The sequence below is a fragment of the Antennarius striatus genome, chromosome 3 (assembly GCF_040054535.1).
Source record: "Antennarius striatus isolate MH-2024 chromosome 3, ASM4005453v1, whole genome shotgun sequence".
Classification (NCBI taxonomy): Eukaryota; Metazoa; Chordata; class Actinopteri; order Lophiiformes; family Antennariidae; genus Antennarius; species Antennarius striatus.
The window spans coordinates 28,317,368-28,338,649 of NC_090778.1; the positions used below are offsets into that span (position 1 = coordinate 28,317,368).

The 21,282-nt window shown below is 54.9% G+C and overlaps 2 protein-coding genes across 5 annotated transcripts in view; one reads left to right on the plus strand and one right to left on the minus strand.

Moving 5' to 3' along the window:
- Positions 1-15,057, plus strand: part of ncor2 (nuclear receptor corepressor 2) — a 58,810-nt gene extending 43,753 nt beyond the window's left edge. The window contains exons 18-47 of one of the 2 annotated variants that reach the window (XM_068310755.1): positions 307-449; positions 594-732; positions 1,296-1,716; positions 2,773-2,893; positions 3,626-3,878; positions 4,310-4,357; positions 5,056-5,220; positions 5,308-5,444; positions 5,541-5,640; positions 5,716-5,823; positions 6,026-6,129; positions 6,948-7,092; positions 7,172-7,321; positions 7,394-7,486; positions 8,095-8,312; positions 8,394-8,727; positions 8,817-9,020; positions 9,175-9,420; positions 9,726-9,878; positions 9,980-10,234; positions 10,402-10,588; positions 10,669-11,045; positions 11,126-11,256; positions 11,774-11,937; positions 12,009-12,143; positions 12,242-12,384; positions 12,461-12,514; positions 12,618-12,836; positions 12,919-13,092; positions 13,353-15,057. In XM_068310755.1, the coding sequence (XP_068166856.1) occupies positions 307-449; positions 594-732; positions 1,296-1,716; positions 2,773-2,893; positions 3,626-3,878; positions 4,310-4,357; positions 5,056-5,220; positions 5,308-5,444; positions 5,541-5,640; positions 5,716-5,823; positions 6,026-6,129; positions 6,948-7,092; positions 7,172-7,321; positions 7,394-7,486; positions 8,095-8,312; positions 8,394-8,727; positions 8,817-9,020; positions 9,175-9,420; positions 9,726-9,878; positions 9,980-10,234; positions 10,402-10,588; positions 10,669-11,045; positions 11,126-11,256; positions 11,774-11,937; positions 12,009-12,143; positions 12,242-12,384; positions 12,461-12,514; positions 12,618-12,836; positions 12,919-13,092; positions 13,353-13,549 (5,318 nt within the window). In that variant the 3' untranslated portion in view covers positions 13,550-15,057. The remainder of the gene's footprint in view (positions 1-306; positions 450-593; positions 733-1,295; positions 1,717-2,772; positions 2,894-3,625; positions 3,879-4,309; positions 4,358-5,055; positions 5,221-5,307; positions 5,445-5,540; positions 5,641-5,715; positions 5,824-6,025; positions 6,130-6,947; positions 7,093-7,171; positions 7,322-7,393; positions 7,487-8,094; positions 8,313-8,393; positions 8,728-8,816; positions 9,021-9,174; positions 9,421-9,725; positions 9,879-9,979; positions 10,235-10,401; positions 10,589-10,668; positions 11,046-11,125; positions 11,257-11,773; positions 11,938-12,008; positions 12,144-12,241; positions 12,385-12,460; positions 12,515-12,617; positions 12,837-12,918; positions 13,093-13,352) is intronic. The other variant, XM_068310756.1, reaches the window with a different exon arrangement.
- On the minus strand, positions 13,763-21,232 carry rflna (refilin A). Of its 3 annotated transcripts, none has more exons than XR_011035028.1 (4): positions 20,624-21,232; positions 17,071-17,180; positions 15,703-16,963; positions 13,763-15,654 (listed from the first exon to the last, which is right to left on the minus strand). XR_011035028.1 is itself a non-coding variant. In XM_068310759.1 (4 exons), exons 2-4 carry the CDS (start codon positions 20,840-20,842, stop codon positions 16,630-16,632), a joined length of 663 nt encoding a protein of 220 aa, XP_068166860.1. In that variant the 5' UTR covers positions 20,843-20,913; positions 21,000-21,232; the 3' UTR covers positions 13,763-16,629. The 3 variants fall into 3 exon arrangements, 2 of the variants coding, with proteins under 2 accessions (XP_068166860.1, XP_068166858.1); XM_068310759.1 differs by having other exon boundaries at positions 13,763-16,963; positions 20,624-20,913; positions 21,000-21,232; XM_068310757.1 differs by having other exon boundaries at positions 13,763-16,963.
- Between the last annotated feature and the right edge of the window lie 50 nt (positions 21,233-21,282).

The following is a 21,282-nucleotide window of genomic DNA, read 5'->3' on the forward strand; positions in this document are numbered from 1 at the left end:
TGTAAGACACAGTCAGGCGGTCGTCCTGGTAAAGCAGCGCCGTTTCTCAGAAATGGGTCACACAAATGGGATGGGAGTGACCTCAGCGGGGCCAGTTTGTGATGTCATTCTGTTAGCGACGCTAACAACACTTCCTGCTTCCCTCTTTATCTGTGTCTGTATCGCGTGGCGTCCCGCCGGGACGGAGTGCCGCTATTGGTCGGCTACGAACAGACAACTTAGAGACTGACGTGTTGGATTTTGTTCAGATATGATCTCGTCGTGCGCGTCATCCGTTTGGGTCCTAACCCCGTCTGTCTGTTCCAGGCCTTCTCCAGTATGGTAGGAACTGGTCGGCCATCGCCAAGATGGTGGGATCCAAAACCGTGTCACAGTGCAAGAACTTCTACTTCAACTACAAGAAGAGGCAGAAACTGGATGAGATTCTTCAGCAGCATAAAATGAAATCGGTAAGCGTAAACGTTTGGCTCCGGAGAAGTCGGTCATGCTTTTTTTTTGTGTGTGCGTGACCGAGTCGCAAAATAGTCCCCCGCTGGCGGAGGTGTGGGTTCCCCGAGCGGCTCGTGTTTTAGTGAGTGTTTGTTTGGACCCAGGAGAAGGAGCGAAAGGCCCGGCGTCGGGGCAAAGCCCTGCAGAACGAGGAGGCCAGCGCCACCTATGCCGCAGAGGAGGAGGAGATGGAGGGTTCAGGAGCCAGCGGCAATGAAGAGGAGGTCCCTGAAGATGGAGAAGGTACGCCCCCCCCCCCCCTCTCCAAGAGCCTCAGGCAGAGTTTAGAAAAAATGAGTAAAGAAGAACCTGGAGATACGAGTCGAATCCGTTCTGTGACTGAAGTCACGAGTCAAACGATATTTAACCGTTTCAAGTAACTGAAATCACTTTAATCCGTTCCAGCCTTATGAAAAAAGCCCCAAACCCCCTAAATTATGAAGACGTTCAGTCTTTACCTGTGTGTAATTAATTATATATAAGTTACATAAAGAATGATAAAGAATGAAAAAAACAGAAGTCAGAACACACGAGCTACGTCTTTACTCCGCCGACAAGAACCAGATCCCGTCTGACTGGAGCAGAAATTACAAATCAAAGGTTCCAGCAGCTTCCTCCCCCGTCATGAGACGCCGGGCGTCTCATGACGGGGGAGGACCCGGACGGACCCGTTGATCGTTGGAGTCTTTAAAACTTTGTTTTATCTTAGTTTAAATCTGTGTTAGCTAACAAACAGCCCCCGTGGTTCAGACACGAGGAACCTCCTCCGACACGTCGCCGATTCCCGTTTCCTCCTCTCCTTCCAGGCGGCACCAACAACAGCTCCGACACCGAGAGCCTCCCCTCGCCGCACTCGTCCGAGGACAGCAAGGCCAAGGAGGACGGCTCGGGCAGGTCAAAGGTCGGCTCCAACGCCGCCGACAAGGAGGCGTCCGGGTCGGATGCTGGCACGGCCGGCGATGAGAAACCCCCCGTCAGGGAGGAGCCGGACGCCGCCGCCATCAAGCAGGAGATTAAGACCGAGACTGGGGAGCCCAACAAGGAGCCACCGGCGCCACCCGGCGACGACAAGAAACCCCCCAGTGCGGAGATGGAGGACGCCAAGAGCGCCCCCAAGAGCTCCAAGAAGGAGCACGGCGCCAAGTCGGGCTCCCACGGCGACAGCGACTCTAGCGCCACCTGCAGCGCAGACGAAGTGGAGGAGACGGAAAACACCGATAAGAGCAGGTAGGAACGATTCCTGCCGGTGCAGACCGATGTCGGCGTCAGTCTTTGTAAAACGCTTTAAACGCGTTCTAACCGGTGTCCTACTTCTCTGGCTAAAACCACCGAGCCGAGGGTTTTCAGGTGTTACTTGTTGCCTAGCTACGCTGAACACCAGTGAAACCATACATTTCACAACCGTACGTGTGCGCCACAGGTTTGCTCTTTTGTGTCGACCACAGATTTTATTTGTGCTTCATCTGAGTGAGGATTTTATTTACTGTACACACACGAACAGTCGGTGCACGTCTGCCAACGAGGAGCGGGTGTCGGGCTGCGGGGGCGGGGTGATTAGTCCCTGGTTGCAGAGTATTTGTTCAGTTTTTTCCATGACAGCAGACGACATGTTCCGGCAGAGCCGGTGGGGAAAACGCTGCCCCCCCCGCCCCCAGTGCCAAAGCAAACAGAGGCAGCGAGGGTGTGTGTGTGTGTGTGTGTGTGTGTCTGTCTGGGATTCAACGTGTGCTCTGCAAAGATGTGTGAGACGAAGATATGGATTTTTACTCGCAGTTCATTTCCACAGCTTCAGTCTCTGTCAACACCCCCACCCCCCCCAAACGTTAATGCTTTGTTTAGTGGATGAGGGGGAGTGATTGTGTGTCTGCGGGGAGCTGGAAGCCCGTTTCCTCCGAGGTGATGAGAAGCGATCCGTTCAGTCAGTGCAGTTAGAAACGCTCTGAAGGAGAAGCCCCGATACATACAGCTGGTCCTCAACTTATGAACAAACGCGTGTCGCCACATCCAACTATCGTCCTGCAGTTCCCCTTTCTGCCACAACCCGTGTGGGGGGCAGCACTGCTGCGTTCACGCAGCTCCAACGCTCATCTCCCCCTTTTGTTGTTGTTTGTTGTTGTCTCTGTTAGCATCAGCTGGTGATCTTAAAAACTGGAGGAGAGTCCCTGGAAGTGTTTTCTTCTTCTTCTCAAGGATTATGAACAACTTGAAGGAACCAGTTGTGTTTGTAAGTTGAGGACTTCCTGTATTTCTCCTGACGTCAGCGTTTCCCTCGTGTCCCCGTAGGATGATGTCCCCGCGGCCGAGCCTGCTGAACTACGCTCACGACGGCGTCATATCCTCCGCCCTGCAGAAGCCCCTGGACCTGAAGCAGCTGAAGCAGAGGGCTGCTGCGATACCCCCCATCGTGAGTGCCCCGCTGAGCGCCTGATCAAAATGCACGTTAAAGCGAATCTAGGAAGCTAAAATCATTTCCTGCTTGGCTTGCTGTCGTCTCTCTGGCGTCTGTGTCCCGGATAGCCAGCCTGTTAGCCAGTTAGCCTGTTAGCTCTCACCTCAGGCAGGGGTAGTTGGGACTCAACTCACTTTTTTTTTTCTCCTTTTGAATTCCAGCTGAAATGCTCCTCTTTGTCATTTAGCATTAGCATTAGCAGGACATTAGCTTATCACTCCAAACAGTTTCATTGTGTTTTTAACATCGAGGCTAAAACCTTGTTAAAGTGTCTTTAACTGAGGTGGTTTTTAATCATGATTCTAACTAATTCCTCACAACACCGCCAACAACCTCACACAGGTTGGCGCACACACACACACACACACACACACACACACACACACACACACACACACACACACACACACCTTTCCCAGTGGTATCTGTTATCCCTGCCTCCAGAGATAACAGCATAGCTGGTGAAATAAAGTCATATTTGTCTAAGATAAGCCGAGCAGATGGAGTATGATGGGATAGATTGCTGCGTTGGACTGAAATCACATCCCAGGCATCGGAGTGGCTTTACCTTTCCGACAGCTAAAACGATGCTAAACCGTTACCGTGGTGATGGGCCCGAGCATGTGAGCGACCTGAGGCGGGAGGAGGGGCCTCCGTTTGATTTCTAACAGATTTCCTCTCATCCAGATGCCCGAGGCCTCCATGCAGGGGAGTCAGCGGAGCGGGGGCGGCAAGGCGGTGCTGCCCCCCCACGCCCTGGCGCTGTACCAGCAGCAGATCACCATGGCTCACGGGGAGTCGTCCCAGGAGGTCAAGCAGCAGCTTCCAGGCCTGGCAGGCAAGCAGCAGCCCTACAACCCACAGGCGGAGCGGGACAGGGAGGCCCTCCACAGCAGCAGCCCCCGCGTCCGCCCCCGCAGCCCCCCCAACGACAAGGACGGTAGGCACACCCACCATCATCGCACGTGTGGGGGAGTCACGCAGGAGCCGCGCCTCTTGTAAGGGGGGGGGGGCTGTTCGATCTACTTTTACTTTGTTGGTCCTTGCTGCAACCTTGAGCTTCCAGCGCGTCGGTTCTCCCCGTGTTTCTGGGACGCCGGTGGAGAGAGGGAACTGATAAATGATCGGAGCTCAGATCGGTGCTCTAACGGCCAGCAGCAGCTGTGAGCTCTAGAGCGCAGCGGCTACAATGTGAGGAGGTTTTTGACATGAAAAAGAGGCTTAAAATGCTCATAATCTAGTCCCTGACACAGAAACAGGTGTACAAGCGGCCGTATCGCTGCTGCGTCTGCGCGTTCAGCTGTGCTAACGTTAGCCAAGTGTTTGTTCTGTGAGGATGTGACGATCTGTGGTGTGTTTGTGTCCCTTCAGAGCTCAGAGGCAATGACAAGTGGTTACTGACCCTCCTGCCAGGATTAAGTAGGTCCACCTACTTTAGTAGGTTTTTTGTGTTTTGTTGTTAGACCTGCGAGGAACCAAAAATGAAAATACATCCAGTCATCACTCGATCTGCTGGCCTCCATCCTGATGGGAAAGTCAGGGGAAGTTTCTAAACCACTAAACCAGGTGGAGCTCAGGTGGTTCAGTCCCAGTCTGCCAGAGACCTCTATGTGTAGCCTCTGTGCTAAAGGTGTGAGAGAGCCTCGACCTGCTGCCCAGAGGTCAACCAGACCTCTGGGCAGCAGGTGAACGCATCAGGCTCGTGCGCCTTCCCCCTGACAAGGCTAACGTGGATGTCAGAGTGGAGATTACAGCCTAAAAAGGATCTTTTCACACCTGTTGAGGAGCTCTGGCCGTCTGGAGGATTGAGCTGCAGGAGCCGAACGCAACTCTGGTTTAAGAAGTCGTCGTCTCCTGACTCAGAAGCTTCTCCTGACTTCCATCAGCGTGTTGTGGGTTAGGAATGGGCTTCAGTGATTGGGTGAACTGTTCTTCTGCCGCGCTTCAGCGTGATCACACCTTCTGTGCTGGATTTTTTTCACGGTGGACGTGAGCGGTGGCTTGGTGTCTGTGTTTGCACAATGATGGCGGTTGGGGGCGGCGGTGTGATGCGATCTGTTTGCGATGGCGGCGCCTGAAGGACCGCCTCACCGATGCGTCCTGGCCTGTCGTTGCAGAAAAGTCCCGGGCGTTTTCTCCGCACGGCGAACCCAAGAAGCAGGTGCTCGGCCCGGATGACCTGAGGACCTCCCACCTGGGGCGACCGGTTCTTGCCCCCTACCCCATGTCCCCGCGAGAAATAGCCAAGATCAGCCACGACCAGCACCTCCTGCATTACAACTGTGAGCGCCGTCTGCCCCGCCCCGTGTGAACGACCTCCCGCTGCCGTAGGTCAAACGTTTAACGTTCGTGTCTCTCCTGCTTTCCAGCGTTTCAGCAGGCGGGTCATCCCCATGTCCCCGGTCTGCCCCCCGACACCGGGCGGCTAGCGGCAGTGAGGCCACTGACCATGCCAGAGCCCCCGCCTCTCATTTCCTCCACCAAACCTGGAGGCTCCATCACACAGGTACTGTTAGCTGCAGCGCTAATGCTAGCTGCTGGTGATGACCTTGGTGCTACTGATGTTGTTTTGCTGCTGTTGTTGTTGTTGTTTACCCCTCAGGGCACCCCGGTGCAGCTCCACAGCCCGGCCCACGGGCTGGACCACGGGAAGATGCCCCCCACTCAGATGGGCTTGTCCTGGATGGACCAGAGGAAGATGGGTGAGTAAACCTTTCCTCCTCCTCCTCGTCTCCCGCTGCGTCCCTGTATTGACCCCCCCCCCCATGAATCACCAGGTCCGTTCCCAGTGGTCAAGCAGGAGCAGTTGTCCCCCCACAGTCTGTCGTCTGCAGCCGACAGCCTGTCCGCCCACGGGACGCCTCACGACGCGGCTGCCGGACGCGGTGGGTGTCTTCTTCCTCTCTCCTCCTCTTCCTCGTGCCGTAAACAGGATTATTTGCTTTGCTTCTTAGTGGGTTTGTGGTTAAATTACCAGATTTATTTGAAACGAGACCCCCCCCGCCCTGGAGTGTTAAAAGGCGTAGTTAGCATGTGCGCTAGCTGCAGAGCGTGATTCGAGCATGACTCCTTTTTTCTCCTCTCCAGCCTCCATCCCAGCCGTCCAGGGCGGGAGCATCACGAAGGGCATCCCAGGGACCAGAATGCACCCGGACTCCTCCATCTCCTGTCGGGGGGGTTCCATCACTCAGGTGAGCTCGCCCCCCCCCCACCCTGGAATTCATCGCTTTGTGACACAATCTGAAATATTAACTCTTTGGCTTCCAGCCGTTTCCACTCTGCAGCATTTTGGGGTGTTTTTCCTGATCTTTCCGGGCCCACATGTTGAGTTCTGTGACTGAAAACACGCTGAAACCATCAGAAGAAAGTTTAGACTCTTTTTCGTCATCAGGACAAAAAGTTTGTTTCTAGCGTTTCGGGTTCTTGAGTTCCCGGCAGCAGAACGTGGGCTGGTTTCTGTTGGTGAGACTTTAATGCTAATATTTTAGCACTAAAAAAGGGGGGGGGGGTTCGGGGTTCGTTCATCATTCCTGAACATCTGAAGTCTCTCCATCTGCTGTAGAAGTAGTCTATTGGTAGGTGACCCCCCCACCCTCACCCCCCCAGCTGAAAAACACGATCGACGTCATTGGTTTATTTGTATTACATAAGGAATCACGTTGACGTCCATCTCCTCCGTCATCGCCGGCGTGCGGCGACCGGATCTCTCCGCCGCCGTGACATAACAGCTGCTCTTGAGCGGCCCTGTTGCCACGGCGACGGGGACACGCTGTACCGCGCCTGTCCCGTCTTTGATTTATCTACTTACTTTGGCCGGGTCATCGATACGCCCGCTGTGATGTTTCCATCCAAGCGGCGCGCGGGAGACGAGCAGAGCCGTTACCACGGCGATAGATGAGGAGGGGAAGCAGCTCCTTTGTTTGTCGAGCTTGAAGTGACAGGTGTGTGTGTCTGTGTGTGTGTATGTGTGTGTGTGTGTGTGTGTGTGTGTGTGTGTGTGTGTCCACAGGGGACGCCGGCTGACGTCCTCTACAAAGGAACCATCACGCGTCTGATCACGGAGGACAGCGCCAGCCGGGCCGAGCGGGAAGAGGCCCCGCCCAAAGGTCACGTGGTCTACGAGGGTCTCAGCGGACACATCCTCACATACGAGCGTGAGTACCCCCCCCCCCCCAACTCTGCTGGGGCGTCAGCAGGTCTCACCTGTCTGCTCACGACCACATCTGTCTATAGGCTCGTCTGTTCAGACCCCCAAAGACGAGGGCCGAGGCTCCGGGGGCCCCGGAGAGATCCTGGGTCTGAAGCGTCCTTATGACGTGGTGGAGGGGGGCATCTCCAGGGGGCTCCCCATGAGGGACTCGCTGTCCGCCGCCAACTGCGAGGGTAAGCTCTGCCCCACGCCGCCGACCGTCACCGCAGTCCTCAGTCTGACTCCGCCTCCTGCCACTCCCACAGGTCTGATTGGTCGAGCGATGCCTCATGATCGCGACAGCCCCCACCACGCGCCCTACAAGGACGCTCATCACATACGTGGTTCCATCTCTCAAGGTGTGTTGACACCAACGTTCCTGAAGGTGGCGTCAGCGAGCAGCTAGAAGTGTTAGCATGAGACGCGTCGCAGATGGTGTTAGCATGAGGTTGGCGTGTGTCCTCGTGTCTTCGACACACATTTTTTGACATGTGGAGAAGGCTGTCAGCATGATGCAGTGTCCACAGGAGAATATATATAATTATAATGTAATTAATATGTAATTAAAGACAAAGAAAACTATTGAGTGAAAAGCTATAAAAGTGGAAAAAAAATTACATCTTTATTTCTGAAGCAGTTTTTTAAATGACTACCAGGCTCGAACATTTTAATATAACTAATATATAATTTTACCTTTTTTTTTTACTTTAAAAGTTACGATTTTATTAATAAAAACATTAAAATTAAGTTTGTTTAGTTTTTATATTGTACTATTGGCAAAACTCAATCCTCGCATACGCTCCTATCGTATATTCTGTTACTACTTTTGGGATGTATAAACGTCATGTTGGGACGCACACATTTTCGTGAAGCGCATCCCAGAATGCACTGCTGTCTGGAGGTAAAATAATCTGGTGTGAGACGCAGATCCCGTCTCTTAATCCTGACGTGTCGTGAATGATTTCAGGAATACCGCGTCACCTGGACCCTCAGGACGGGTACCTGAGGAGGGAGGCCAAGCAGATGAAAAGGGAGGGGTCCCCGCCCCGGGGGTGCGGCCCGCTGTCGGACCCCATGAAGGGCAGAGAGGGCATGGTGCCCACGGTGAAGGAGGCGGGCCGATCCATCCACCTCATTCCCAGGGAGGAGCTCCGCCAGCCGGGGAAGGATGGCATCATCGCACAGGTGGGGGGGCCACACCCGCAGATCCGACCCGACCCCCTCCCCCTGTCCGGATCCTGAATCGGTTCTGTCTCCCCCCCTCAGGGAACGTCCATGAAGCAGGAGGCGGCGGCTTCGGGTAAACGCCACGACGTGCGTTCCATCATGGCCAGCTCGCCCCGCTCCTACCACAACGCCCCCTCCCACCTGGAGAGGGGCCGCTACGAGGAGCCCCCGAAGGGACGCCCCAGCGCCGTGGTCAGCACCGCCAACCCCATCGCCCGCGCCTCCCCCCTCACGCTGGGGTCGGAGCAAGGGACCAAATCCCATCACAGTCCGGTGGGCTACGAGGACAAGGCGGGGCTGAGGGCGGCCTACCCGGGGCCGTCCCACCGCGCCTCCCCGCTGTCCAGGGAGGGGGGCCAGCGGCCCCACGACGGTCGGTGCACCGCCCCACCTCATGGCGTTTGACGTGTGCGTTCTTCATCCTCCAGACCGTCAAATTCTTTTCCTCTCATGTTGCTACAGGTTCGAGTAAGAATCCCCCCCAGGAGCGTAAAGCCACGCCCACCCCCAGGGAGATGACTTCCACCAAGTCGCCGCTCCCCGGCGTCCCGGACCAGCAGACCTACGAGCGTCTGCTACAGGGCCTGGGGGCCGCCGACATGTACCGTCAGATCCCGCTAGCCTTCGACCCCGCGGCGCTGCCCCGCAGCATCCCCATCGACCCAGGTAGGACGGCGCCACCTGGTGGTCAGAGCTCTGCACAGCAGACACAGTGTCGGAGCGCCTTTTCCTGTTGGGGGAGATGCAAACTGAAGCGGTCGAGTTTCAGCCTTCATCTTTCAGTAACCGACTGACGGCCGTTTTCTGCTCTTCATCACAGCGGCCTACTACCTGCCTCGCCACCTGCCCCCCAACCCGGCCTACCCCCACCCCTACCCCTACATCATCCGCGGCTTCCCCGACACCGCCGCCCTGGAGAACCGCCAGACGCTGTTCAACGACTACATCACCTCCCAGCAGATGCACCAGTGGCCCGCCGCCATGGCGGCCCAGCGCTCCGACATGATGAGGGGCCTCGCGCCGCGGGAACAGCCCCTCCCCCTGCCTTACTCCACAGCCCCCCGCGGTGAGGACCGACATCGACGCGCTAAACGATCCGACAGAACGGGCTACTTGAAGCATGAAGTGGGTGGGGTTAGTCGTAGCATCACCTATCTGAAGCAGGAAGTGGGTGGAGTCTGTTTTGTGTTGGTTTGGGGTGGATGATGTCATCGGTGGGTAGCTGTGCAGCCGTCACTCGGAGCCCTCTGACCGTTAGCCTCCCTGCTAACTAGAGCTAATTGAACATGTTAAGGTTTAGTCTTAATGCCCCCCCCACCCTCACTATGTACAGCCTTATTTACCCCCCTCCCTTTTCTTTGTGCCCCACAGGGATCATCGATCTTTCTCAGGTGCCACACTTACCTGTCCTGGTCCCTCCCTCTGCAGGGGCAGCCGGCTCCCCAATGGACCGCATCACCTACATCCCCGGGGGGAGCTCCACCTTCCCTGGCAGGCCTTACACCACTTCCCCCATCTCACCCGGTACAAACCCCACCTCCCCCGCTCAGGTGGACACGCCCACAGCCTCCACGCCGTGACGTCAGCCGCTGACTCTTCTCCTGTCGTTTTTGTTTTGGTTGCAGTCGGGTCGACGCACATGAACAAGATGCAGAGCTCGTCATCGGAGCGCGAACGGGAGCGCGAACGAGACCGGGAGCGTGAGAGGGACCGGGAGCGGGAACGGGACCGGGAGCGGGAACGGGACCGGGAGCGGGAACGGGACCGGGAAAGAGAGAGGGAGCGTGAACGGGACCGGGAGAGGGAAAGAGAGAGAGAGCGCGACCGGGAGAAGGGCGGGGCTCTAGGAAACGTGGAGCACGCCCCCATCTGGCGACCAGGTGAGGAGGAGGCGGGGCTACTCTCTCTAAACAGGAAGTTGGAGGTAACATCTGTACAGTATTTTGTGCGCTGGACTATAAGGCGCTTTGGGTTTGACACCCACTGGGTGTTTGAGAGCGTTAATGGCGTTCAGGTCAGAAAAGACTCATGACTGTTTGGCCCTCAGGGACGGAGCACAGCCTGGCGGGCGGCGGTGTTGGGGGGAGGCCATCCTCCCAGCCTTACAGCCACCAGCACTCCCCAGTGTCCCCCCGCCCCCCCCAGGAGAACGTGCAGCAGAGGCCCAGCGTCCTGCACAACGCCGGCGGCAAGTCCCTGCCGGTCGGCGAGCACGCCGGCGCGTCTGTGTTCCGGTAAGACCCCCCCCCTCCATGAGCGGGGAAAATCTCCCCCAGCAAATCTTTAACGGCGTTTCCTTCCACCCCGTCCCCAGGTCCATGCCCGGGGGGCCGACCCGCTACCAGGGTTACCCCGGCAACCTCCAGAGGACGGGCGTGCCCCCAGAGGCCTACCCGCCCTCGTTAGACTCCGCCTCCGTCAAAGAGCAGAGTCGGGATGGGGGCAAAAACAGGGGGGGCGTCCTGAAGCAGGACCAACACGGGTCGTCCAGCAAACTGGACGCCAAGCTGTCCGGCGCCGGTCCGGGGGGCGTGTACCCCGGGCCCTACCCCCCCGCCCCGGGACGCCCGCAGCACCTGCTCCCCCTCCAGGCGGACAACCCCCCCGGCCGCGGCGAGGGCGGAGCGGCGAGCAGAGAGAAGCCCCAGAGCAAAGCGATGTCCATCCAGGAGCAGGAGCTGCGAGCCATCGGTAAGACGCGCGGCGAGCGGCAGAGCAGGCCCCGCCCACAACATGTCCTGATGGCGTGTGTGTGTGTGTGTGTGTGACAGCTCAACAGAAGATGGAGCCTCACGGTCTGTACCGCCCCCCCTCTGAGGAGCGTCTGTCCCCGGGGCAGCAGCCCCCCTCCCCCCTCGTGAAGGGCAGCCAGCGGGTGGTGACCCTGGCCCAGCACATCAGCGTGAGTCCGTCTGCGCCGCTAGCCGCCATGCTAACACGAGCTAATGAACATGTTAAGGATGAGTCTGAATGGTATGACTGTTTAACCCCCCCTCGACCCCCAGCATGAAAGCAGGTTCAAAGGTCATTTATGAGAAACAAACTGAATCGTAGCTTAAAAAAAAACCCACGACATCACAGCAAGATGATGTCAATCATTTCACCAGCTCTGATTGGTCCATCGGTTTACTCGTTCGCCGACTCTGGTTGGTCAATCGGGTTTGTTGGTTGGCCGGCTCTAATTGGACGTTGGCCAGCTGTGATTGGTCGTTGGCTGTCTCTGATTGGATGCTGCCTGGAGGTGATGTTTTGTTGGTGGTCTCTGATTGGACGCTGCCTGGAGGTGATGTTTTGTTGGTGGTCTCTGATTGGACGCTGCCTGGAGGTGATGTTTTGTTGGTGGTCTCTGATTGGACGCTGCCTGGAGGTGATGTTTTGTTGGTGGTCTCTGATTGGACGCTGCCTGGCGCTGTGTGCAGGAGGTGATCACTAAGGACTACACGCGTCAGAGCCAGCAGCAGCAGACGTACCACGGCTCTCCGGTCCTGGACCTGACCCGTCCCCCCAGTGCCTCCCAGGCCCCCCCCACCTCACAGGAATCCGCCCTGGTTCCCCGATACGAGGAGGAGCGCGTCAGAAACCGGTAGGGGCCGACCCGCCCGTGTCCCGGAGGCTCCGGTGATCGGTTATTGATTATCGATCTGTCCTCCTCAGGTCCCCCCCCCAGCCCAAGACGTCTCCTCTCAGCATCTCCAACGACTGCATCGAACCCGTGTCCCCCGCCGGGGCCGGCTCCGAGCCCGACATCCAGGGAGGGGGCTCCTACGCCGGCGAGCAGGGAGAGCAAGGGTAAGGCCTCGCCCCGTCTCCATGGAAACCACCCACGCCGGCGTAGAACCGGGTTTGGGTTTGTGTGTCTGAGTTGGCTCCTCCTCTTCCTCCTGCAGGATGGGCTCCCGTTCTCCCCCCAACGCCTCCCAGCCCCCGGCGTTCTTCAGCAAGTTGACGGAGAACACGTCGGCCATCGTCAAGTCCAAGAAGCAGGAGATGATCAAGAAGATGACGGTGGTGGGAACCGAGGCCGATTTCAGTGAGTCAGACGCCGCTCGTTGCTCCGCACGGCGGGACGACAAGCGGCTAAAAACAGGAAGTCTTCCTCTTTTCAGACGCGGGTCAGCCGGGAACAGAGATCTTCAACATGCCGGCGTCGACGGCCGCGGGTATGTCGCCACCAGGAGGCGCTCCTATCACGTGATCATGATTGTTTTATAGGAGTTAAAGAAAGTTTTGATTGTCAAACCGGCCCGGTGCGCTCCTTCGCAGCATTTCCCGTCGCCGGACCCGTGAGCGTCCGCTGCCACCCGACCCCCGAGGCTCCTGGGAACTCCATCGGCCTGGAGGCCATCATCAGGAAGGCCTTGATGGGAAAATACGACGACCAGTCCGAGGAGCGCTCTCCGTCCAGCGCCGCCAACCCCATCGGCGCCATCGTGTCCGGCGTCCCCGTCGCCGACGGTCGCCCGGACGACTTTTTCTCACAAGGTGCGGTCCGGTTTCACGCTGAACCTGCCAGAAGTTCTCCAGTCGGACTTTGTGGGACGACGGTCTCTGTTTGCGTCCGCAGGAAAGTCCTCCAAGAACGGCGGGCGGTCCAACGGACGCAAGGCCAAGTCGCCCGGACCGGGCCTGTCGGGGGGCGAGAGGCCATCCTCCGTGTCGTCCGTCCACTCAGAGGGAGACTGCAACCGAAGGACGCCTCTGACCAACCGGGTGTGGGAGGACCGGCCCTCGTCCACAGGTGAGGTCACAGACAGGAAACAATAATAATATTGATTAACGATCAAAGTCTCCGTAAACAAAATTATTTTAAAACAAAAATCCTCACAAGTCAATCAATAATAATAATGATGTGACTCTGTGGGAGCTGTTCGTTTCTCTGCAAGCAGTCACATGACAACCGGTGACCTGTCATGTGACCTGTCAGGAGGCACAGGCGCACGCATTCGCCTGTGACCGGGTCTGGGCGGGTCTCGCTCTAACTGATGTGTCTCTCCACAGGTTCCACTCCGACTCCGTTCCCCTGCAACCCGCTGATCATGCGTTTCCCCAGCGGGACCGTGTCCGCTCCGTCCCCCACCTCCGGCCAGCTGGGGGGCCAGGGACCCGGTTTGGGACCCGGACAGGGCCGGTCCTGGGAGGAGGAGCCCAAACCTCTGCTCATGTCTCAGTACGAGACCCTGTCGGACAGCGAGTGACCCTGTGAGGCTGGAGCCGCCAGCAAACCCCCCCCTGCACCATTCCACCAGTCGGGATCAGAACCAGGACCAGAACCAGGACCATCATTCAGGATCAGGATCTTCATCACAGCCAGCAGGAGCAGCCGGACCGCCGCTGCCCCGCCCTTTTGGCTCCGCCTACAGATCTTTTCGTTTTGATGGCTGACTCTCGATGGCGTTTTCTTGTCTCTGCAATGATGTGGTTGGGGTTTTTTTTTTGGGGGGGGGTATCATTGGTTTACAGGGTAAACACGCTGGTCATCGTTGATGTCACATGAGGGCGGGTCCAGAGGAGCGGCGATGGCAACTCGCCGGGCGGACGACACTTTTTTTGTCACTGTTTTTGTATTAACCACGTCTGTTCGTCGAAACGTTTTTGGATATAAAGCACTTAGTTGTCGTCTGTCCTGACGGCGCTTTTAAGGATGTGCGTCCTGGGTCGCCATGGAAACGCCCGCCGCCGAGGTCCCCTCCAAGCGCCCGTTTGATCCCCTCTGCACAGTTTGCCCGCATTGAAGAGGCGACGGGGACGCCGTCTGTCGGTGATCTGCGGCGGCAGCCTGCTGTCATCCGGTGGAGGAGCCGCTGTGACCTCTGACCTTTCACCGCCGGGGGGAGCTGAACTCCTGGCGGCGGCAGGTTTTGTACAGTTGAGACGTTCCTAGTGTTAAGTGCCATTTATTTTACATATTCAGTACCGAAGTTCCCGAGTGACGCACAAGTTTTGTCTCCGCCCCTCGTGGGGGGGGGCGATGACGCTGTCCACGCAGACAAACAAACAAACGTCCTTTTATAAACTCATGTGCTTTTTTTCTTTTTGCTTTTCCGAATCCATCGCAGCCTTAGCTTTTAGACGCCGCTGCATTTGCCGTCGCTCCTATCACCGGGACCGCGCGACACGCTTCAAGTGTACTTCATCAAGCCCCGCCCCCCTAACCTCTCCCCCTCCCCAGTCTGTGCAGTATTTTCTGCAGTATTTCCACGCCGTGACGGTGGGATGGTTTTTGCAACTGCAGACGAGTGTACCTCCAGAGTTCACACCACCACACAAACATGACTGTTATTGGACTACCTCCTCCCCCCCTCGTCCAATCAGATGCCGCTGCCGCGCTGGCGGTCCACACCGGAGCTGCATTCAGGGCCGTGTCGGCGACCCCCACTCCAAAATCTAAGAATGTGATGCTGAAGCCATATCCAGCTGCCACACCCACACCTGACCCCACCCCCAACTGTAACCCCACCCCCACCCCAACGGAACCGATGATGGACTCGTTTTTAAAAATATACAGAAATTAATTTTAACATCCCTTCATGTTTAATTTCAGTCAAATCAAAAAATCATGTTAACTGTGTGTGTGTGTGTGTGTGTGCGTACGTGTGTGTGTGTGTGTGTGTCGGGGGAGATGTTCCATTCTGTGCATACTGATTTTTTTTATTCTAACCTGTACCATAGAGGATTGTACATAAACCTGAGAGATGTAAATATTTATGTGGCTTCGCTTCGACGTTCCTCCAAAGGAAACGCAGAAATATTCACTCGGTAAAATTCTACGTGCTCACCAGCAAGCTGTGGCCAGCAGTGTGGAGACGGGACGAGACACTGCCTTAATGTTTCAATAAAAAGCTTCTCGCCACTCCTGGACTCCAGTCGCCTCGTTTGTTCCGTTCCCGCCTGTAGTGACGGGAGCGCGCCGCCAGGGGGCGGCAGGAGCGCGCCTGACGCGAGGAGAAGAGGGAAACGTCACGGATGGAGACGCGTTCTACAGGTGGGGAGGTGGGAGGGTGTCCTGGTGGCTCCGCCCCTCCTGGACCTGACAGGTGAGGGAGTCAAACAAACCAAACGAGGCGCTTCGGAACCGTTTAATTCAGTTTATTCAACCGGACAGTTTTAAATAATCTCCGAACAGAACCGGAACAAAGACTGACGTACAAAAATAGAATCAGGAAGTGCCTCGATGCCACATATACAACCGGAAATAGATTACAATCTCAACATCAAACCCACCGGACGTGACGCAGCGCCCCCACCCCCCCATCCTGACATGAAATCAATACAGTACATCCCTTTCATCCATCATCATCACCTCATCACCCCCTCATCATCATCCCCCCCATCCCTCCATCATCATCACTTGTTTCTTTTTGAAAAAGCGGATCTGACTTTCCTCTGGTCACGGCTGCGTCTACTTCCTGATCCATCGTGAAGCCCAGTACCCACCCCGCAGCGCCTCCTCCTCTTCCTCCTCTTCCTCCTCTTCTCATCAAACTTTCAAAATCAGCCAAACCGCAGCTGAACGTCGGGAATAAAAAGATTCCAAACAAAATGTTTCAAACAAAAGTTTGAAGAATCGATTCTTAAAAGTCAATAAAAATAATTTTACATGTTAAACGTGGAAACGTGACGTCATGCCGGTAAGAACGACTCGCTGTTTCAACCTGAATATTTACAGCCTGTAGGGACGTTTTTTAAAAAAAAATTAAATTCACAACGAACCTCAAACATTTATTATGACCAATCAATCGATAGCATTTATATCGATCACAGCATCTGATCAAACAGGCCCCCCCCCCACTCCACCCCACACGGGACCAAACAACGTTAGCTGGATTATTAACATTAATTATCTGCAATAACACACTGACGTCACTTCCGGTATCTAACAGGTTTGAGGGGCATTTCCGTCCTCCTTTGGTCCAATTCTTCCCTCGCAGCCCTGACACCCCCCCCCCCCCTCCCGGGCGTCCACTGTGGGAGGGACGCGGAAGACAAGTGCAATGAAGCCACATCTGATTGGGTTACGCAAATCTCTATACACAATGACGTCAGAACTTGAATGAAATAAGACCATGAAGGTGCAGCCCCCCCTCCGTACACCCCCCTCCAAAAATAAAATAAAACGACTGCATCAGTAGAAAGTCCGGAGGATTCCTCCGTGGCGCGTAAAGACGCACGGAGCGCGTAAAGACGCGTTTTTCCATCTTGAAGTTCTTCCAAAGTTCCTCATTCGCCAAAAACCAAACCCCCCACCACCTGGCGGCCCCCCTCCCGGTCGCAGCCCTTACAGGTCCTCGGTGTAGATGATACAGGGACTCGAATCCTCGCTGGACTCCAGCTGCACCGTGGACACGAACCAGCGGCGGGAGCCGGTGGCGTTGTAGGTCAGCGTGGTCCGGTAAGTGTTCTTGGCGTGTTTGGGGTAGATGATGGTGGTGCTCCGGTAGCTGACGGGCTTCTGCCGCGGCTCCAGGTACACCTGGGACTTGTAGCTCCGCCAGGTACAGTTCCGCACGGCGACCACCGTCTCGCTGAAGGAGGCGGCGGTGGGAACGGGGACGCAGTACACCTGGTCCCGGTAGTGCCTGTCGGAGTCGTACCGCACCTCGGTGTTGCACCTGGGGAGGACAGACAGACGGTCAGAGGCGGACTCCGGACACCAGGGGGCAGCCCTGGCCACGGGATGAAAACGGAGCCCCCCCCACCGGAGGACCAGGTCCCTTACTTGATCTCCTGCGCCGGTTTGGGGTTGACCTCGATGCTTTCTCCGAAGAACACGGGGTGCATGCGGGTCTTTGGGTCGGAACCCGGGGCGTTCAGCAGCAGGTAGGGCAGCTGTGGAGGAAAACACCTGAGATCAATAACAAAAACATGAAGGAAATGAACCCCCCCCCCTTCCAGGTGTGCGCTCAGCAGGTCGCCCCGCCCCTCCGGGTCACCTGACCTATGCCATAGTAGAAACAGGTTACCGGACCAGAACCGGTGAGGATCCAGGATTTCTTTTTGTTACCTTCCTGAATATTTGACAGATTCTCAATTTCTCATCATTTTCTCTAATTTAACAAATTTAAACGTGAACATTCCTGAACTGCTTTCCAGCAGATTTTGTGGAGGGGTGGGATGCAGGCCAGGAAAGAATCCTCTGAATGTTGGCACGGGTCCGGGTGTTAGGGCGGCTCCAGCGCTTCGTTTAGGACTTTCCTGCAACGCGGAAACTGTTTCTGTTTTCTGAGGACGAAAACAAAAATCTGACAAATCTGTTATGTATATATGTTTATAAAGTGTTTATAACATGTGTCTCTGTTTATAAAATGTGTTTATAAGGTGTGTAAAACTTTTTTTTATTAAAGTTAATGTATCTTTACTTTCTATTGATTAATTCACATTTTTATTCCTGTGATCAGTTTCTGCATCAATAATCATCTGACACCAACACACCAAACCTTTGTTTGATCCATCAGATCAGAATCAAGATCAGGATCATGATTGGAATTATAATCTGGATTATGATCCGGATCTGCACCAGATTCAGCCACTCAGGCAGAAACACTGTTTCATTGTAATTTTTTAAATCACAATTTATTGATAAATGGCGCCAGATCAGATTTCTGTGTAAACATGAGGTGACAGATGGGTCGGGGCGAGTAGCCATTAGCCATTAGCGGCTAACTCAGTGTTGTGTTTTCTGTGATCTTTGTTATTTGTGTGGTTTTGTTAACTCTTCAACTGCTTCAGTGTGACATTCTGCTAAAGGCAATTCAATAATCTGGCCAGTACTGTCTCTTTAAGAGAGAGGTGTGCTGTGAGTCATGTGACCACTGTGACCCATTATCAGGAGGTGGATTCACTAAACTCAGTTTCGATCCGGTTTTCATCCAATCAGTGAGTCCTTCAGGTGATTTATTTGTCTGCTTTATGCTCCATGCTGGATGTTACTGCACTGGGCTTTCGTCCGCTTCCTGTTTGTGTGTCAGCTGTTGATGATGTCACGACTTTGGTGCATTTCTGACAGCTTAGTGGCTGATAGAGTTAGCAACACACAACGTGAAGCTAACACTTGGATTTGTGTCTTTGCTGTCTCGTTCATGTCGCCATTGTCTGGTTTGTTTAGTTTTACAAACGTTTGCCGAGTTCGTTTTGTGTGCTGTACGTCCTGGTTTGCCACCGGGCATCATGGGAACTGTAGATTCCAAGGTTGAAAGACTGAATACACCATTTGTATTGTCTTGATGAATTACTATTTCTATTTAGATTTTGTAAGAGATTTATTGGTTGAATTATAATTGATATTATTATGATGTATTTTAATCTAATCAATACTTAAGTTTCTTGCATTATAAGTAGCTGTTCATTGATGCTTTCGCGGTGAAATTGAGTTGCTATGTTTAATGTCATTATTGCTTTTTGTTATTATTGTGATGTTTTTCATATAAGTGAAACGTTGCATTTCTCAAACTTTCAGTTTTATCACCTGTATCCGCTGCTGATATTTCTCTTTATGAACGAATGCTTCTGTCGCTTTTGACAAAGGAAAATAAAACAAACAAAAGCGGAAACTGTTGAGTAATATCCCTGAAACACCGGGTCGCCCTTTCTGTTGGGTGAATCACGGAACACTCAGAGGATGCAGTGTCTTTAAAAAAAAAGACAACAGCGAGGAGGAACATGCTAAAATGCTAAAAAATGGCTAAAATTTTTTATTCTTAATCTGGAGGCAAATGCCGGGTGGGCGGGGCTTAAACTGACAGTTTCAAGTGGGATTCTATGGGTGCTATGTTTGTTGTTTGTATATTTATCATTTACCAGCAGAATAAGCTTGGTTTAGCCAATCAGGAGCCTTTCGTGAGGTCACCTGATCACGGACACACCCGGGAGGGGTGAACCAGGTCTGTTTTAGCATTGACCTTTGACTTCAGAGCCCCTTCTGGAGTCAATTGGGTCGAGAATGGGCCCAGGACATTACGCTGGTTTAACGCCCCCGTTCAAGTGAGACGCCGTGAAACCCGTCGACACGCCGCCGCTAATCCTCCGCCGGGACGCCACGCTCATATTTTTCAGCTACCTCACGAGTATAAGATTAATCCTCCTGAGTCGGTAAAACCTGAGCCAGTCCGAAAACACGCCGACCGTCCGAGTGTTTATCCACGTCTAATTTAGAAGCCGGGGTCATCGAAAACCAACAGGGCCCCGCCCACAAGAGAACCCGACGATTGTCCTCAGGTGGGCCGCGAAAAAAACATGAAAATAGACGCGGAAGGAGTACGACGCCCCCCTGGAATAGAAACACACTCTGAAGTGATCTTCAGATCTGAACCCCCCCCCCCCCCACACACACACACACACAGGACTCAACTCCCAGCATCCAGCGCTGCATTTATGAGGCCACGCCCTCAGGGGGAGGTTTCAATCAAATCTATTGCCTGACATGAATCCCTGCTCCTCCACCACCTCCAGGTCTGTCCGGAACTGGAGCAACCGCCTTTTTCACGGAATCCCAAATCCCTGTAACCATGGCAACCATAAGGGCACCCTGGGAACCAATAGTTCTGACAAAGCCACCTGGGGGGTTTAGGGGGGGTGTCAGGTGACGCTTCAGCATGAAGGTCCCATGATGAAGACCATCGTCTGTTCTGACCACCAGGAGAGGGAATAAAGTTCCTATCTTTAAGCTCCGCCCCCGACGAGGGGCGGATCCAGGAGCTAACAGTTTCCTAAAAGTTAACCATTTCCTGAAAGCTAATGGTTTCCTGAAAGCTAACAGCTGCGCACCAAACTGACAACCGTCAGAACCAATCAGACGTCCCTCTGGACTCTCGGAACACTAAATTTGTGTTTTTTGCGCTTGTGGGCGTTCGACTCTTCGCTGCCCTCTTGTGGACGTGTCTCACACTAACACCAGCAGGAAGGAGACTGGAGGCATCAGTTCCAGATCCAGACCCTGGATCGGGGTTGCGGGGTCTCCGTCAGGGGCCCGTCTGGTTCCAGAGAGACTCAAACCAATAAACCAACCAGAACCGGGTCACACCAGAGGAGATCTTCCTCCCCCCTCCTGTCATCCTTTAGAGGGACACCTCCACTCCCGGGGACCCCTGGAATTCTGGCAGGGACCCCCGGGAGTCCCAGGAGTCCGGTATGGACACCCAAACGGACCCGGTGCCGGGCTGGTCCAGAACAAGCGGACATCTCGGCAGAAGGGGAGGAACTGGGGGCAGAAGAGGCTCCAGATGCGGACAGAAGCTCTCCTGATCCGTTCACACCGAACCACAAACGGGTCTTACCAGTTTGCCCTCCCGGCTCTCCTTCCGGTAATATCCATGATGGCTCTCGACGGGCGTCGTGCAGCTGGCGGAGCGCGACTCGGTCAGAGCCGGGGACAGGGAGCAGAAGGGCGGACTGGGGCTGGGGGGCAGCCCCGAATCGGGACTGTCGAGCAGCCCCTCCCGGTTCTTTCCTTTCAGGCTGTCATCCATCGCTTGTAAGTGTAGGTGCCCCACCATTTCTGGGACGGCTCGACCCGAAAGCCCCGACAAGTTCTCCTCGGGAGGCGCCTGGGGGCCACCGACGGGTTCTGGAGGCAGAGGAGAGCAGAAACATTCACGGATCAGCACCGGGACCCGACCGGGACGCAGATCCGAGGCTCCGTCCGAGCGTTACCTGCGCGTCTTTAGGTGTCCGCGCTAAATCCTGAAGGATATTCCAACCAGGAGGAAGAGAAAAAGTTCCACAAACGTTCAAACAAAAGTCAGAATCAAGAATAAAGTTTGGATTCAAAATGTTTCTGCGTGGAAATAAAGAAGTTTCAAAAGTCGCGCAAAGACGAGTCCGTGCGTCTGGCACCGATCTGGAAGAGAGCTCCTCTGCGCCGCTCTGGTGTGTGTGTGTGTGTGTGTGTGTGTGTGTGTGTGTGTGTGTGTGTGTGTGTGTGTGTGTGTGTGTG

What these genes read in the sequence shown, in the direction of transcription:
- rflna (XM_068310759.1), bottom strand. Translation starts at nt 20,842, where the DNA reads ATGGTGGGGCACCTACACTTACAAGCGATGGATGACAGCCTGAAAGGA. An exon ending in AGAGCCGGGAGGGCAAACTG is followed by an intron (nt 17,181 to 20,623) that starts GTAAGACCCGTT and finishes TTTCCTCCACAG; the next exon opens with CTGCCCTACCTGCTGCTGAA. An exon ending in AAACCGGCGCAGGAGATCAA is followed by an intron (nt 16,964 to 17,070) that starts GTAAGGGACCTG and finishes TGTCCTCCCCAG; the next exon opens with GTGCAACACCGAGGTGCGGT.